Here is an 18927-nt window from a genome sequence, read left to right on the forward strand (position 1 = left end):
TTCTTTAACCATTAATCGGTGCTAAACAAGTAGAATTCTAGTATGAGTATTTGTTTTAAATGCACGTGGGTCACATATATGTATATATATATTGTGTTTATATGCATGATCAATGAACGTTTGCTTTATAGAGTACAGTACATAAGCTACGACATAATATTCATATTGTGTTCTTACTCTAAAGTATGATCTTCCTTTAGAACACATTGGTGTCCGCCTTTAAAGAAGCTTCTTTCTTATGTGCTTGTTTTTGTTGTTTCTTGTTGCCTTGTCTCCAATCAGCTAACAGTTAGGAATGTAGACTTGATGAGCGAACAGTCAAATAGACGTAAACGAATGGCTATGTCTCACCCGAGTATAGGTGACGTGACATTGAGATGGAGGCATCTCCAACACGGACCAGACAAGACGTTATGAAGTGCAGATGCGCTGATGAAAGGGTCACAGTAATGACACTCGATTCCCACTCGCAAAGGGGAATATCATGGTCACAGCAAAGAGTAGGAGGAGAAAGAGGAGGAGCAGAATGGTATAAGAGGGTGAAGTTCGACACACTCAATACTCCGATGATTCGGGATTCCACAGGTTGCTCATCACCCCTGTGCTGGCATGGCATTGCTTCGTAATATGTATAGCTCCTTAAAGTCACTATTTAACCATTTGCAGAAGAAACAAAAACCCAGATTTAGTGCGTCAAAATAGTTTTAAAACTGTGAGTTAGGAATAGAAACAACCAATGTAAAAATTCTAATCAGTGTTAAGTATTGTTTAATATACCAAATTTGAACAATTGTTATAATAAAATTGTATCTGGAATAAACCGTCTGTACAGTTATATTTTTTGAGAAAAACAGTGATATCTCCTTATAGTTCAGGCTTTATTGTTAATCTTTTTAATTGGTAGGATGTATTGTGATACAACTGACTTACATAATATTATGCATCAAATGTGATAGCTCCCAATGGTAAATAGTACCTTTAACAGTGCACAGGAAAATGCTCTGCAAAATATGCACACTGTATTAATTTTCAAAGAACTGGTCATGTTGATCTGTGTTTGTTGTATATAAGTTTGTTTTTTATTCGGGGTTTTTGTTTTTTTTTTGGTTTTTTGGTTGTTTTTTGTTTTTTGGTTTGTTTTTTTTTTTTGTTTTTTTTTTTTTTGGTGTAGTGGGAGCCGGTTTATGTTTTGTTTGTTGTTGCTGCTGCTGCTGTTGGCAAGATTCTGATAATCATGATAATTTCTCGAACAATAATGCAAGTATATCATTGCGCATCAAACTGAGGAAGGTGCATGATGTGAAGATAAGAAGACATGTATGGACAAATATTGTACCATGACCAAGTTGAAAATATAAATAAAGTGTGAAAGGCACACATGTCACACACATACACACACGCCGACCCTCAGGCACCGCATCCTTCTCAAATAGCTTGATTTTTGCTTCTTTTTTTCAAAGTATCCTACTCCTGATTTTTCTTACGGCAATTTTTCTTTGTGTTTAGACGCCGGCACAGAAACAGAGCCTATACATGTTATATATTTTGGTGAAAGAATGACGCACAGACAAACACTATTTTCAGACAAATTAACTATTGAGGACGATAACTCACGATATGCAATTGAATGTTCCAACAAGCTCTTCAAAGTCTTTACGACGATATCGCTAGGCGCGATTGTTATTAGGCACGTGCTGTCTCAGTCAAGCCTAGTGTCTTGACAATGTACGTATTTCAACGAAGGTGTTTTGTGACATATGTTTTATGTGTGGCGTAGGACATTCTATGATCACAAGGCATATAGCATGATACATTAATGTGTGTGTGTTTGTGTGTGTGTGTGTGTGTGTGTGTGTGTGTGTGTGTGTGTGTGTGTAGTGCCCACATGGACCTTATTATTTTGTTATCAATGAGTTTGATGTATACGATTCTGCGCATGGGGCGATTTCTTTATTCGTTTATGTGTATGAATAGATTATTTAGAATTTACACATCAGTGTCAAAAAATGCATAGAAATATACGTTTAACACAATTTGAACGCCCTCGATTGAAGAAAGTTAATGAATAATGATGAAACCATCTAATATTGGTGAAATGTTGGATTTTGTCCTCTACCTGACATTGCTTTTACTGTTAGTTTTGTAGCTGAGAATGATAAGGAAGCAGAGTGAAAATCAATCGCAGTGTAATATAGCGGCAAAGAACGAGGCCTTCAATTCAATTCAATTCAATTCAATTCAATTCGAAATTTGATTGTGTAGAATTGAAACTTAATTATGAAAAAATTCATTGTTATTTTCTCCCTCTGCTTATTGTCAGAATGCTGTAACTTTAAACCAAAAGGTTCTGTCGTTCGTATAGGGCGGATTAAGTGCTACGAGTGTGACTGTTAATTAAGTTGCTAATGACGAAACTTTAAAACAAGAACTTGGTTTCTCACCTTGACATACTTTCTTCGTACAGTGGGGCATTTCATGAAGCGTTTTGTCGGATATCTTTTTTTTTCTGACAAATTTGCTCTCAGAGAAATAAGATGCAAGGATTTCCGTAGCTTATAACAGTTTCTTTAAAAAAAAGAAAAAAAGAAAAAATGCCCCCAAAAGGAAACTGTCCAATATGGGTTACTATCAGTGGGCTACGAAGCCCCGTAAACCCTGCCACACTCTTCCATCTATCTACGTGAAAATAGAGGTGTGGCACTTTAATGTAATTCAAGAACACGATGTTAGATTAATAGAAAAAAAAACACACACACGCATACACACACACATAATTACATATATATATATATATATATATATATATATATATACAATCTATAGAAAAAATATATATTGATGTATATAGTATGTTATATCATGATTACAACTTTGTCTCTAAACAACACCTTGACGTTTTGCCCGCAGGGGATTAAGAATCTATGGGATATGCATACGGTTCAATCTGAACGTTCAATATTGTTCGATTGTTAAGTCATTTCTTGAAGCATTTCCTTGCTATTTTATATGATTCTATATTTTGGCAACAGAATTTTAATATAAGATGAGCTTAGATATCTACAACTAAATCTATTACGCCGATTGATCGAAATGTTGGCAGAAACTGGTGACCTTTTCATGTCATTCGTTGTCTTTCTCTTTTTGAAGAAACAATGGTAAGAGGCTTTTTAGTGCATCTTGATCTGAAATTTACGATTCATTTCAAAGCCCTGTAAAGTTTTGTATTCCCTGATACAATGAAAACTACTCCTTTCTTATTCGCTTACCAGTACCTGTGAAGTAAGCACAGTAAATGAAGTACATTTAATCATAATTTCTTGGGCATGCATTCTCAGTTTGATTAACTACAAAGCAAAATTTAGATATGGATAAATGGGCTATTTTTTCTCGTCTTCTGATCTATTTCCCATCATTTCGATATACTTTGAAAATTCAGTGCAATTCGGGACTGGGTGTGTGGCTCACTTTTTGGCGGTAAAATCAGAGCTAATCTCGTCCCATTCATTTCCCCACAAAACCATGACAATATCCGCGAAAAACTTTTTGTGACCGCCGTCGAACACTATCATGTTCACAGCGTGTGATACTCGAAAATGCCGCCATTCCAAACAAAGAAAAAAAAGACAAGAAAAAGAGGTGTGGCATGTTAACCCCCACAAGACCACTATATCAGAACATGTCATAGACATGTTACACAGTCTAGCCGTCGGCGGCAGTGACAGGAGTAATTCAACTTTTCGATTGAGCAAACTGTCGTGCGGCATCCTTTGATAGTGTGCAACCCACAGAGAAAAGATAACACGCCTTCCTTCCTAAATGCTGAAAAAATCGGGACGAGATTACACCTAACGTCGCTGTAGTTATCACCGTCTCGTATCTTTCCTCAGCCTCGCCACGTATCATGTTTTCTGTTCTTATTCTTGTTATTGTTCTCGTTCTTGTTTTTGTTCTTGTTCTTGCTTTTTTTTCTGCGAGCAAGTTCAAATAATGGAAACATCGTGTGGTGCAAAGGTACGTTCCACCCTTTACGGGCTCGTAAACAACGAACTGTAGAGAAGTTGCAGCCGCTACTGAATTTAAAGGGTCACTTCAAGCACAGCGGTTTGCGGTTACACACCACGTCCTGTTTTTACCGGAATATTGGTACCAAAGGTATTTTATTTGGGTTTATACAGGACAGTAATGACAGGAAAAGCTAATGGAAAGGAAAAAGAAGGGGCAATGTATCATCAGCGTACAAAGTATTTGCTTCAGAGCTCTAAATGACACAACAAACAGCTCAACCACGTCAACAGCTCCAAGTTTACTTCACTGAAGAAAATCGAGAAGACCAGAGAATCACATGACTCCGATATCTGCAACAGACAAAAAAAAATAATCGTTATTAGATGTTAATAACTAGCATACAATTCATTACATTGCAGTGGGGCGCTGCGGTCAGACTCCCGACTCCCAATCTGAGGACCCGAGTTCGATTCCCGCTCAGTGCTTACGTCCTTGGACAAGATGTTTTTAACCACCACGTCCCTCTCGACGTATAGGTGTATAAATTGGTACCTGGCAACGCTAGGGTAATAATAATGGCAGGGCCCTCTATTTAGAGCAGTGGCAACACTGAGGAGGCTACTCTGGATAAAGAAGACCTTATTGTTGTTGTTGTTATCATCTTTGAATTATTATTATCATTATTATTATTATTATTATTATTATTATTATTATTATTATTATTGGTATATTCCTCCTCTCTATTGACACGAAAAAGTTTGGTATCAGTTTTCCTTATTGCCGAGTCTGTCGCTGTCGAAGGTTTATTCTATTCATTTATCTAGCTATATATCTTTTATCTGGAAGTTGAGTCAGAAAACCAGTTTTGTACCATGAGGATGACAGGGTACAGAAATTTCGCGTGCATGGAATTTTTGCGAATTTCGCGAGGAACCAAGCTTCGCGAAATTAAACTATGCTCGCGAAAGTTCTTGTCTACACTATGCATTGAATGCCAGTGGCAATTGGCGAAAACTTCATGTTGCGAAAAAGGCCGTCAGCTCCCCTATTTACGAAAATTCTATGTCGCGAAAATTTCTGGTTTTACAGCATAATAACACAAGCTACATGTCAGTGTTACTTGTAACAAAAAAAAAAGAATGGTAATGATTGAATGTCATTGACTTCTGTCAAAAAGTGAAGAAATCGTGTAGTCGTAAAACGTGACAATTGCTTTATACTGTGCTGTAAGAACAGTGGTGCGATGCTATTGGTAGCAGTATAAGTCATGCAGTTATCGTGGAAATGAATTTTAAGTACATTTCTCAATTACTTCAGCCAAAACTTTGATGATTACAATCAACGACACCTTCCAAACATGGCAAACTTCCTGCAAGTGATTTTTTTTTTTCAGACTTTCAACTGATTTGCGCGTGATGCTTGATACCATGTGGCAAGAACATCATGGCGGGGCAGAACACAGGGGCGGGGCACTTGAAAGTCATTCGCCTGGTCTTAGGATTTGCTTCTTGTAGATTTGTTGTTGTTGTTGTTATTATTATCATTATTATTATTATTATTATACAGGGTGAAAGACTGGGAAGCAAGAATAGTCACCAAGATTAATGATTCACAGGAGAGAGAGGTATTGAAGAAAATTTCTCTGATCAGTCTACAAAAGATCGTATTTTCTTCCGTTCGTAGAGAACAACGCCGATCCATGTTCGTGCTTTCTTTCGACAAAATAGAGAACAATCGAACAAACAGGAAAAAAAAAGCAAACCATAAGCATATTGATCATTGAATGGAAGTTATTGACCTTTTAAATTTTTGCAGACCTTCGTACGACGTCGATTCGCCACTTTTTCGTTGACTTTTACACAATAAAGATGAAAATGTTAACAAACACAATCGCCTTTTTAAAAATAATTTTGCCATTGCGAACCATTCCACATTGTGTTTTTTTCTTTATGCTAAATGGAATTGTTAAGACTTGCGAGCTGGTCATTGGGAGACCTTTGACGTCATTTGTATTTGCATTAACTGTGATTGTGACCAATGTCATTGTTTTGTTATTTTTTGAAGCGTATTATTCTTATGATATTCCATAAACCTATCTATAGACTGATTTCAACAAAGAGCTCTAAATTGTTCATTGACGTCACGTTGGACTTGACGTGGGGCCTGTATTTATACGCATGATTATCAAACGGTATTCACTATGTCTTCGTCACGGCAACATCTTTAGGCTAATCCGAGATTAAACATTGAAAAAAGCTTGAGTCAGTGGACTGAATAACTTCCAGATAATCAATCGTTTTGGTTTATTTGACACGCCATTGAAAAGAAGAATATAGTTTTTGCTATATCTTTTCTTTTGACGGTATTAAGTGTTTTGTCTGTGTTTGTTGCTTTTTTGTCTTGCATAGAGTTTGTATGTAGTAGGATATATATATATATATATATATATATATATATATATGTTTATATGATAGATTTAATTCATATTGATAGCTATAGATGTACGAACTTGTCCTAATGCGATTGGACTATATTGAGGGCGCTCTGACCCGCCTACCAAACTCTAAGCCGAGATCAAACAAAATTCCGCGACAAATAAATAATTCCGCGACGTTTCGGTGTATCTTTTCATCTTCCTGAACACTACCGCCTAGCGATTATAGGGGGCGGCCTGTCTGTGTAAAAAGAACCCGAACTCACTGTTTGATTTTCAGCCCGCTTTCAAGTCGCCCGTTTTTTAATCATGTGTACTGTCGTGCCGCCTCGGCCCGACCAACAACGCAGTCGCTTCGTTTATATGACACGAATATTTGTCTTTAGTTTCGTTATGTCGTGTTGCTTTTGACTCCAGCTATTATTTTCTCTCTGTTTTTTTTTTTTTTTTTTCATCTGCCGCTCCGTCGTAGGGTGCACGCGAAAAAGGCAACCAGGCGGTAGACAAGGGTGGCGCATGTGTGTGTTTGTGTGTGTGTGTGTGTGTGTGTGTACCTCCTCTGCTCGTTTCGGAGTTTTTGGGTCGAGTCGAGAAAACGTCGCGCCGTTCACGCCTTCGTACTGCGCCCGGACCAGAGATTCCAACTAGGTTGCTGTCGGTCCGCCTTTCATCTCGCTGTTATCTTCTGAAGGAAGAAAGCGTTGTCTAAATTAGCTCAGCAAGAGGGCATGGCGAACAATCATCGAGGAGAAGAAAAGAGAAGAAGACGGAGAATGATAGGGGAGGGAGAGCTCGAGAGGCGGGGTAGAGAGGGAGAGATGATGAGGGGGAAAAAATCCCCCAAAATCGCCCTCTCGTCTCGTCTCAGAAGGTTGCATATCATTATCGCCCCATACACACACTGCGCTCGTACACACACACCCTTTTCAGCCAATCAGCTAGTCTGCTCGGCCGTCCGGCGGCCCCTTTGATCTCTGAAATCCAATTATTTGTTTATACAAAAGTGGCAGTCGGCTATTACTTCATTAAGTTGCCCGCCCCATTGTACCGCCTTACCCGGCCCCTCTTATAATGAACGCTATTTTTCGAGTCAACAATCTCTCCGCGGGTCTTTTGTGGCGAACTAATGGATAGGGCCCCCTTTCAAATCCACCGCACTGTAGTCTGATTGGTCGGCGGCGTTTCTCAAAGGCGCTCGACGGGCCGATCATTGGGTGTCGGCGAGATGAAAGCGAGACGTAATGCGGCTATCCTGTACAGAAGAGTCGCACACAAACATCATACAAATAACACGGGCTGGAATATTATGGGCCAGAAACCCTACCCCCCGTGCGTTACGAAGCTATCTCGACAACTGCATTGTTCGCATGACAATTCCGGGTCGTACATTGTCACGCTCCCCTCTGTCTGCTCAAGAAAAAAGTTCGCCAACAGGGAGCGAGCGGGGAGGATCGTAACTCGTTCGTGAGCTCGAAATTTTTACACGTTTCACCGGCAAGCGTGCGGAATATATCGAAGTCAAGTTGAAGTTGTTACTAGTGGAATTTTACACGGTAGACGTACACCTACGATGCCGCAGTTGGAAGTTATGTCAAAATTCTTGCAGGTATGTATCGTTCTTCGCAACTTTGTTTTGTATTTAAATATTTGGACACAGCTTTTCTATGACATGGTGTGTTTCGGTCAGTTAAGTTTGCATTGTTGAGAAAGTCGCATAGCATATCACCTGCCATTGAGACTGATAGAATTCGAGATCATGAGATACGCGGAAACGACAACTGTCATTTGCGAACTCCATGGTTGATACAAGGAGAGTGCCTCCGTGGTTGAAGTATAAAGGCAATGTTGCCAGTACAGTACAAAGCTTCTGAAGTGCCTTGGCTTCAGGGTTCGGTTGACAAGCAGTATATAACAGAGTTATGCTAAAGAATTAATTGCACCGTGTCTGAAAACCTAGCGTGTTCGATTTGCAAGCATTTTAAACAGACACAGTTAGTTGTCATCGTCTTTGAAATAACCCTGTTATTGAATGAATGCAATGACTAGAATACGAGTATATGTGGTATCCGGTACATTTCTTTTATGTCTATGTCACCCTGTCTGTACCACATTCTGAAATTTGTTTGCTGACTCCAGTACAATGAATGACAATACTCAAATAATGCAATTGAGAGACTGTACATTATATGGGTAGTGATATTTTGGGACTCTTTCCTTTTGGGGGTGGGGGTCGCTTCTCGTAAAGTAAGATCCGTCTTGAATTTGCGTACACTTACCTGCATCGGGGTACAGAAATGAAGAATTTATTTGTTTTGTTTGTTTCCTTTCGTTCGTAAAGAATCTCTATCTCTAAACGTTTTCTAGTCAGATGCAGTCATTTACATCTCAACTTTTGGGGGACATCTTTTTTGCAATGTAAAGCTGGTGGAATATTGTGTACTGCTTGAAAAGGTAGCTGCATTTTATATCTGTTTATGGTAGCACTGGTACAAGTCAAGTTATACACTAAACATCCAAAGTATATTTGCTACAACTAGTTTCTGTTGAAAACATAAAAAAAAAAATCTAAAGAAGAAAAATACGTGGACTTCAGCGACAAGTTGATTGTTAAAGTTAAGAGCTTTGATGTTGATAAGTGAGACAGTATCAGTTATTCATACTGGTGAGACATATCAGAATATCCAGTTCTTGTGTGCATATTATGTGTTCACAGACACAGTTTCTTAATCATCTCTTATGACAAAATCACCTTGTCTTTGAGAATCGATAACATTCAGAAGATACGAGAGACTGGTGAATTGTTTGTGGTGTGGATGAATGCCATATTGGACCGAAATTTATTGAGCGTCAGTCGCGATTTCATGAGGAGGGGATGGGTCTAAACATTCATCATCTGTTGTAGGCTGAAAAGGAACTTCAGAGAACTCCTCCAGCCAGATCCATGGTCAGTGTTAGGGAGGAAGAAAGAATGCTACTGATCTCTATCCAGGTGTCATTGGAATATATGTAAATCACTGAAATATGAAATTTGCTCTCTGTTTGTATGATACATTTGCTTTACGTTTTAGCAAGGGAGTTATGTTGCTCATATGAGTCATAAAGTCACATTATGGTTCACGAGGCAAAATTCTTGTTAATTAAGCATTCTGAAAAAGCACCATGTGACGCTTAGAATACTTAGGGAGGTGGAAACCCCCCTCCCTGGAATACTTTAGCAGTCATGTGCATACACATGAGGTCATCAAATGCTACTTGCGCGTGTGTAATCGCATTTATGAAAGGTAAGCGCATACTGCTCGCTGTACAATAAAAGCCACATTGTTTTCTGCCCGTATTGATAAAGCCAACACGTGCAGTGTCGCATCAGTGTAAACAAGCATGGCCTTGGGAGGTTCTTTTCATCAATATGCCACGTTCTGGGTATTACACATTTGGCTTTTTCCGGTAACTCGTGAAGCCTCTGTTTGGTAGGATGACCAGCGATATTTTCGGGATTGTGAGTCATGGTGACGCTAAAAATTTACTCCGAATTTTCTCGAAAATTGACATCATTTACTATTATAGCAAAAAAGTTTGGACTGCTGCTCTATTGGTGACGATTTTTAAAGCCTAATCATTGAGCAAGCTTTAGCTCATGGCCTGATCAATGTGCATCACGTTGACACCGCCTCTCGAAAGTGACTTTCCCGTTCTTTTTCATCTTGGATGGATTAGCGGCATTGCACAGTCAGTAACACCACCTCTCAATCTTCGTGATCTCTCTAAATTGCCCCACGTGATAAATCTGACGTATTTTGTTAGTTACTGAAATTCTGTCACGTTTGATATTGGCAAGAGCTATGATAAAGGTACTGATTGTACATGTAGGATAATTATTGTCTTTTAACCCCAAAGAGGCGTATATAAGGGTAGATTGATAATTAGCTTTTGTTACATCGTGATGGATTGAGCCCCGTATGATATTCTCGTCCTAATTCATACTTCCGTAATACTGTTTGATGGGTGGTTTGATTCTGATTTTCTTCATTTCGGTTTTTCAGCTTTTGGTCTTGTTTTTCTTCCCATTCTGATACAGACATCGGACTCGCACACTTCAAAGCTGGAGCAGTCAAGCCCACTCGCAATGCTGGCCGCAACGTGCAGAAAGATCGGCGGCTGCACATCGGCGCAGGATCCGTCGAGAGAACACTCGCCCAGCACGCAACACGTGCCCCGCGAAACCCACTCAACGAAAGTGGGCACTCCAATCGCCGCCACGGCCGCCGTGTTTCCGTCTTCGCAGCCGGGCCGTCGTTACGAGCTGCCGCCGACGCCTCCCGCAGAGGGCACCGTGCCGACTCGGTGTGAGTGCGTTAGCTTGTCGGGCATCATGCACCAGTCCGTGCTGCCTCCGTCGTCACACCAGCCGTGCTTGAGACATCATAGCTGGTTCGCGACAGCGGCGCATAATCACTCGGCGATGACGCATGTGAATCTGGCCTCACATTATCAGTCCCACCAACATCACTCTTGTCACCACCCCATCGCTTTTTCGTCCATCCACCACTCCCTCTCGCACCAGTTATCGCCTTGCAACACGCCCAGCCCGCCAATAACGCCCACGTTTCATCACCATCACCATCACCACCATCTCGGCCACGCACTGCCGCCCGTTTCGCCGCCGAGCATCAACATTCCCAGCCCCAGCCTGAGCGTGCCCAGTCCCGTCCGCCTCACCCCACCCGGTGACGAATCTCAGTGGTGGAGCCTCACGCGGCCTTCCCATTCAACGCCATTCTCGCACACATTTCCACCTCAGTCAGCCCAGCCGTTTGGCATCTACCCCCATCACCTCGACAACCGACCAGTGAACTCAATAACCAAGCTGGCTGCCCGGCGATGCAGACGATGTCGATGTCCCAATTGTCTGAGTAATACGAACTCCGGCGAGCCCGCCAAAAAGCGACAGCACATCTGCCACATTCCGGGCTGCGGAAAAGTTTACGGCAAGACGTCGCACCTGAAAGCGCATCTGCGATGGCACACGGGCGAGAGGCCGTTCGTCTGCAACTGGCTTTTCTGCGGGAAGTCGTTTACGAGATCGGACGAACTCCAGCGACACCTGCGCACGCACACGGGTGAGAAGAGGTTCGTGTGTCCGGAGTGTGGAAAACGATTCATGCGCAGCGACCACCTCAGCAAGCATGCAAAAACCCACGCCGCCAGGAAAGAACCGTCGTCTCAAGAGACGCACGACGAGTCTGAAAGCGACAGCGAAGATGAAATCGTGGACGTGACATCTGATTAGACATTACGATAATGTCTTCGGTCTTGTTTACCGAAGAGACTTCGAAAACGCACAAAGATTGAACCTCGGATATTGTATGCTACATCCACACTATCTTTGAACATTGCAGGTATGGAGCAATGTGTGCGTATAGCATCCATTCCAACAAGCATGTACTGGGTGATTTGACGTTTCCCTGTGTTCAACACCTGTCCTGTATTATGTGCACAAAGTTCCAAGCTGGAAAATTAAGATACAAGTGTTTTGTCTACGACATGATAAATCAGAATGCTAGTTACTCGCGATGACGTGTGACCATGTCGCCAACAACTGAATTCGATGTGCCAAACCGTGGGGGTTCCCCCTCATTTCTCTCTCTCTCTCTCTCTCTCTATCTTTACTAGTATTCAGAATTGTAAAATTTGTTTGCCTGAACAGCAAATTTTATGTTCTCCACAGACAGTCACTATTCGTTACGTGATGCATTTTTGCACTCTTGTTTACCCAACCATGGATGTGTTAAAAAACTTTTTGAGTCAGCCACATGCTATGATCAATGTTGTCCTCGTTTTAGCACAATCTGAAGGCCAACTCAGAGAGTCGATGGCGCGAACACAAGTAATTCTTGTATGCTGCAACCAAACAGTTACCACGACGCCATTTTTTCCCATGGGAAATATTCCACCTGTGCGTAACGTTGACATTAAGGTAATTGTCAATACAACTCGCCATGACGTAATAATGTTATATTTACTATAGAAATATCAAAGTGCATCAAGTAAGCTTTTGCGTTCCTGATGGTGAGCAAAAATAGTGAAATCCTTGCCCGATAATTTCTACCAATTTTTCACTCCCGCTCCTGAACGAAATAATGGTTCAATTATGTATGAAGCAGTTTGAATAGGAAAGTGACCCCTGATTCAAAACCTGGAAAAATGACAACTGTCTTCATTTATACATCAATCGAGAAATGTTAATCTCGTAATAATCGTTGTGATATGGACGAGAAAGTCGTACAAGGAAATCTGAACGAACTTACTCGTTTCCGTCATTTATCAGTTATGCCCCACTAGCCGTCGAGTCCCACGCTCAATTTGAGTAGCAAATAGTTCTAATAAAATATTTATGTATCACAACGCGGTTAATTGATAACCATTTTCCGACGGCCGTTCCACTTGTCCCTAAAAGGCATTGCCTTGTTGAAATAAAAACGAATATCGGCGCTACAAATTTTAATCCACCAGCTCACATGTGTTTGTACACAGAGAACTCAAAACGACTTGATTCTACGCTCAGTATATTCGTCTCCGAGTTTTCCAGCAACTTTGTGACTTTCCATTGGATTATATATATATATATATATATGTATATATATATATATATATATATATTACCGGTATGTAGCTAGCTATTTTGATAAGAGATTTCTTTTTACATAATAATTTCAGAGGCACATGTAAGCATGCTCCCAAATATGTGTTAAAAGGCAACTCCGCCAGACTTGTCAGGACGTCCTTGAAAAGGTTCACGGAATAAGAGTATAGCAGAATTTGAGCAAAGAAAATGGGAATCGAATCCGATTTCTTTTTAACTTTTGCTCATTTTTCATTTGTATCATATATATTTCTAGTCAGTTTCCCATTGTTTACAGAAGTACATCTTGTTAAAAGTTACGAATATCGGTGACGGTCCAAACTCAAATTAGATAACGCAATGTTCATATATACCCCTTACATGTTGACACACAAACCTTCACGTAGTTCATTTTTAAATGAATCCACCCTAAAAAAAAATGCATCCTTGGCTTCAAATTGTAGATTTGCAATAATATGTCTATATGGTTAGTTAAATGAGGTGTTGTTATATTACCAATTATTCATATGGAGAAAAAAAGTGAAGCCATCAGATTCTTTTGCTTTTGTCATATTTAACCGATGTCAGTGAGATTTTGTCACTTTTTCTGTTGTCATTTAGCCCGTCATTGTGGCATTGCCCATACCATGTTTGCCCGGGGACGTTGGTCGTTGGTTAGGTGCTATGAATAAATGTAGTGCTGTTTGTATACCGTTTATATGAAGTGCATTTTAAAAGAAGTGCGTAGTATTAACACAAACCGTACCGTGTACACTTGCTCGTTCCAGTACTGGGGGAAATTTTCGCTGCACAGTATATGAATTCGATCGGAGAAATACTTCTGCCAGTGCCCTGAATATTTATGATATGATTGTATGTACGTATGTTACCAAACTCGTAACTGGCCACATAAAAGTAAGTGAAACGGGATGACTTTTCAAGTAGACTGCATGTATTTTATTTTTTCAACTGTCAGATAACCAATGGCCAGTCGTATTTCCACACAAAGGTAGTATTTCACTAGAAACCTTTAAGAATCAGTACATTTTCTGCTACATCATTAGGACAAAAAAAAAAGGTGTTAATGTCATACTTTTTTCTTTGTTTTCAATACAGTACTTTATGGAATTCTGTGGGAAGTGAAAAGGTAAAACGCTTTTTACCCTGACAAGCTCAAAGTAGTTAACAAATAAATACTTTTTATAAATGAAGGTGATTCGTGTGTACTGGAGAAGCAACCGAAAAGGGAGCGTTTTAAACTGTAGATCAGAGGCATTTTGAGCGAAATCGAGCAGTTTGCGACAGTTTCGATGACACGATAGATTTACAGGGCTTTCTGAGGAGTAGCTATGTCTCCGGAACATCAATATTGATTTTCATAAAAGAGGAGGGAAACTAGTAAGTTGTTCACATTGAAAGCAAACATGGAAAATTTCCCACATGATGTTTCAGTCGTGCACTTTATTCTTTTTGATGCTCCATGATAGATTTTTTTCTATTTTTCGGAAATACAGATGGTGGTTATGATTTTCCGCGGTACTGGTGTACCAATGTCACACAGAGATTTGCCTGTCTGAATTTTTACTACATTTCTTGCAGTGTAGATCACTTTATTGACCGCAATCTCCTTTAATAGTTACTGTGAGGTCTCAAGGCAGTATCTTCGTTAATGTATTCAAACAAATAACATAAATGTATAATACAAAATGCTTCAGTTTGCACATGAACCGTCCTGTTAACATTCGGGAGCTGGGAAATGTGAAGTTTTGCTTGGATATGTCGTGGTCTCCGCTTACAAATGCCATTGATTATATATATTTTTATGGTGTTGCCGTGGAAGGCAATAAATCTCATGTTTCGTGCAATCGTATATTCTTCTTTTTTTTCCCCCAAGCCGATGTACATTATGATTGACTAAGTTCTATATTTTGCCAAAGTTTTCATCCAGTTATAGAGACTTTGATCTGTATATATTTGATCGTTGAAAAGTGCCAATATTTGACACGTATTTTGAAAAGGGGAGAAAAAAGACACTCTCTTTTGTGACTTTTGTATCAGAGTGGTATATGACGATTATTACAATCATGGATTCTATGAAACAACTTGATCCGCAAGTCAGGCGACTGCACGCATTATGATTGTCAATGTGCTTGATGCTCACAAATAAATTGAAATGACATGAGCCAACACTAAAGGAAGTGGTTATACATTCTCTTTTCAGTGTCAACTTCTCAACAAGAGAGTGAAAGAGACGTTAAAAGATGTTCACGGAAGATATCAAGTAATCAAATACAGTATGATGGTGATGAATTCAACTTGCTTTTGATGTCGAAGTGCGGGAGAAAGAGAGAGAGACAACTTACAAGAAAACTCCACTCATCGTTCATTGTTGGCTTTAATGAGAAGGGTAAATTCAAATCGAAGTGTTTCAGTATACAGGTACATTGTAATCGGACAAACAATTTCTGAGAAGTTTGAAGTCCTAACATCCACCTAAAAAAGGTAGCTACGCAGAGAAAAACATGATGTCATCAATTCTTAATTCTGCCATAATTTGAATATTGAAGTTTTTGGTTTGATTTGCTTTGTTTTTTAAGCAGTCACTATAACCTCCCTGCCCTTAGCAAAACTTTGTCAAATCGTATTATTTCCAGAGTTATCAATGCAAAGGATATTCCTTTAATATATCGTTTAAGCAAAGACGAGACATTCAGTGAAGATTTGTGAGCAATAGGAGTTTGCATCTTGTTTTGCTCAACATCACTGTCTTGTTCGGAGACTAAGATTCCATTTTCGTCTTATTTTGGTACGTTACTTTGCATTTCCATAATTCATTTCTTTTTCGCAATTCAGTTATTTATCTACTCCCATCAATGAAATGAAATACGCAACACAAGGTGATCTCATTCATCAATTCAATACTGTTAAACAAAGTGAAAGGACAAATCATCAAGTGTAATACAAAATATATGTCCAAAGGATGATGAAGCGATAAAAAGGATCAATGCCCATTTTGCCATTGCAACGATAACGGATGAATATGGTGATAGAAAAGAATGACCTACTGAAAAACAAAGCTTGTAGGACGTAGATCACTCAACAACAACAACAAAAGCAGCACCACCAATATAACAATAGAGCGCATTTTAAATGCTAAATTAATCCATGTACCGCTGGAGGAGCATTTGGTCATTAATATAATGATTGTGATGATGTAAATGATATAAAAGCATACCATTAACAATACACATGTACTTGTTTCTCGTTCGTTTCAGTCGGTGGAAGTAGGTATCTTTTCCCGTACTATTACTACTGGCAACGGTACCGAAAAAGAAAAAAAATAATATTAAAAGAAAATTGATAAGGAAAGAGCAAAACCCTGATTTATACGCAACTGCCCTCGGTTTTTAACGATTGGAAATGGAGATTGAAAGAAAAGGCAAACGAGGAGGGAGGAGAGATATTAAATGTAATGGCGGCTTGTGCAAAAGACAATTCGGAGTCGGTGAGAGAGGGTAAGGGAACATTGACATAGATTTGATGGCTTGTCATGGCTGATTGAACGTGGAATTTATGTTCTCCCAGCCAAAAATGATGTACCGGGGATCCGGCGTGCATCTGGAAGTTACAGCTGGCGTAATCATCTCCATCAAAGAAATCATCTCCATCAAAGAATGTTACAATTTTCATTACGGCATCTCGCTTCCTTTAATAATACAAACATACACACACACACACACACACACACACACACACACACACATTATATATACATATTATATATATATATATATATATATATATATGTATACATATATATATATATATATATATATACACATATATATATATATATATATATATATATATATATATATATATATATATATATATATATATATATATATATATATACACACAATAGGAACTCCTCTCCGGATTAACTTCAACTCGGGTGAGGGGTGGTAAGTTATACAAAAGGTGAAAGTTTTGCTGAATATCGGAATTGAAACAGTGTTACAGAACCTCAAAGCTTTGCATGCTTCTACAGAATGCACATCAGGTAAGATGGTGATGTCTTGACTTAGCAGCTCATCCAGTGGTTTATAATAAAACATGATACTGACTCTGAGGTGTGAATTTTCTTCAGTTTGTCTCCCTCTACAAATGAAATTTGTAAGATCGCAACTGCTGATGTATAATTCAACAAAAAGTCAAATCATAGATCAGCAGTTGCGATCTTACAAATTTCATATGTAGAGGGAGACAAATTGAAGAAAATTCACACTTCAACCTTCACCCTAACATGATACTGACTCTGTACATCGATTCAGTAACAGCACCCCCTTTCTCTTGGAAGTCATTGCTAAATTGATTCAAAATTTTGCCTGGAAGGATTTTTCCTTCTTGAATTATTCCGAAAAGAAGATTTAGAAAAGATATTTAGTAAATCTTACGTGCTGCAGTAGGCCTATGACGGCATATCATCACTTTATCTTATCTTATCTTATTGTTTGTTTGTTTCTGGCGTGTGTTTGTGAGTGTGTTTGCTATGTCTTTAAAAATCCATAAGCTTAACAATCTTTTTTGTCTGCTTTTAATGAAATTTATTCAACGTCTATCTTTTTTTCTCTCTCTCTCTCTCTTTTTTAGTTTACGCCGTTTATTACAGTCAACTTCAGCGTCATGAAATGCCATTTCACTTTAACTCCGTGAATCTCGTTCGGTACCTCCTTTCAGAGGAGATTCCGGACATGCTAAAAGTTAGTCTGAAACGAAAGAGCTTAGTAAAATATGTCATGCACAACTGTGAAAATTGGATCAAGATAATCAAAAGTTGTTTAAAAGTAAGGAAGTTATAAAAATATGAAAAGAGTTTGTAAATCAGTTCAGAACAGCTGGTTTGAATATACAAATGAGTGAGCTGATGACGTCATAACATCTTGATTTTTCGTTTGATGCTCTGAAATAAATATGAATAAATTTCAATTGTGTATTGTGTATAGCACTAGAAAGTTCAGGATTTTGTATAGGCCTATCATGTAAATGGCGGCGGTGAGGCGATCACATGACTAACCTACTGTTTACATTTAGTTTTCATAATATTTATATTATCTGTTTAAGAATTAATTTTTGAAAATTAGTGAAATTTACCATTTTATAACTTCCCGAATTGTATACAATCTTTATCAAATGTTCACTGTTGTGTTTGTAAAATCTTGCAGTTTCTTTTCAGACTATAACCTTTATATCGTCCGGAATTCCCGTTTAAGTTCACATATCCACAAAATGATACCAAAAATCTGTTGATTCTTGTTATGAAATCAAAACCAAAATAAAACAAAAACAAGTGCGTCGGTGCGAGATGATCTGATATTGGCAGTCCTTCAAGGAAAGAAAACTAAATGCACTGTTTTGTCTTGTTTTCTCGCACGATTGAGATGGTTTCTTATCCTCTACAAGCTCGATCCTTTCATGTAGATTCAAAGCAAAACGAGAATCTTATATGAGTAATCACCAACGATATACTTTATGTATTTATGCACATACACATACCTATGTATATTATATGGATATAAACTTTGCATATTATATATAAAGATAAATATTTGTATATGATATAATATATAAAGAAATATATATATATATATATATATATATATATATATATATATATATATCGGATGGGACACAAAATGGAGGTCCCGTGTATGAGAGAGTAACAACTCATGCACGTAAAAGATCCCGCTTCATTCATTCATCGCAAAGAGCAGGGTGTTTAACCCGGTGAAGTGGTCCCACCTCACATCCAACTGGAGCCCCATGGAAGACCAGCTTAACGTAGCTGAATATGGGCAATCCAGTCATC

The 18927-nt window shown here is 38.9% G+C and overlaps 1 protein-coding gene across 1 annotated transcript; it reads left to right on the plus strand.

Moving 5' to 3' along the window:
* Positions 1 to 7782: 7782 nt before the first annotated feature.
* On the plus strand, positions 7783 to 12284 carry LOC139726605 (uncharacterized). The gene is made up of 2 exons (XM_071637595.1): positions 7783 to 8045; positions 10515 to 12284. Exons 1-2 carry the CDS (start codon positions 8010 to 8012, stop codon positions 11724 to 11726), a joined length of 1248 nt encoding a protein of 415 aa, XP_071493696.1. The 5' UTR covers positions 7783 to 8009; the 3' UTR covers positions 11727 to 12284.
* Positions 12285 to 18927: the final 6643 nt, after the last annotated feature.

Source organism: Diadema antillarum, unplaced genomic scaffold (assembly GCF_040938485.1).
Source record: "Diadema antillarum isolate AM-2024a unplaced genomic scaffold, OU_Dant_1.0 seq00000093_RagTag, whole genome shotgun sequence".
Lineage (NCBI taxonomy): Eukaryota > Metazoa > Echinodermata > Echinoidea > Diadematoida > Diadematidae > Diadema > Diadema antillarum.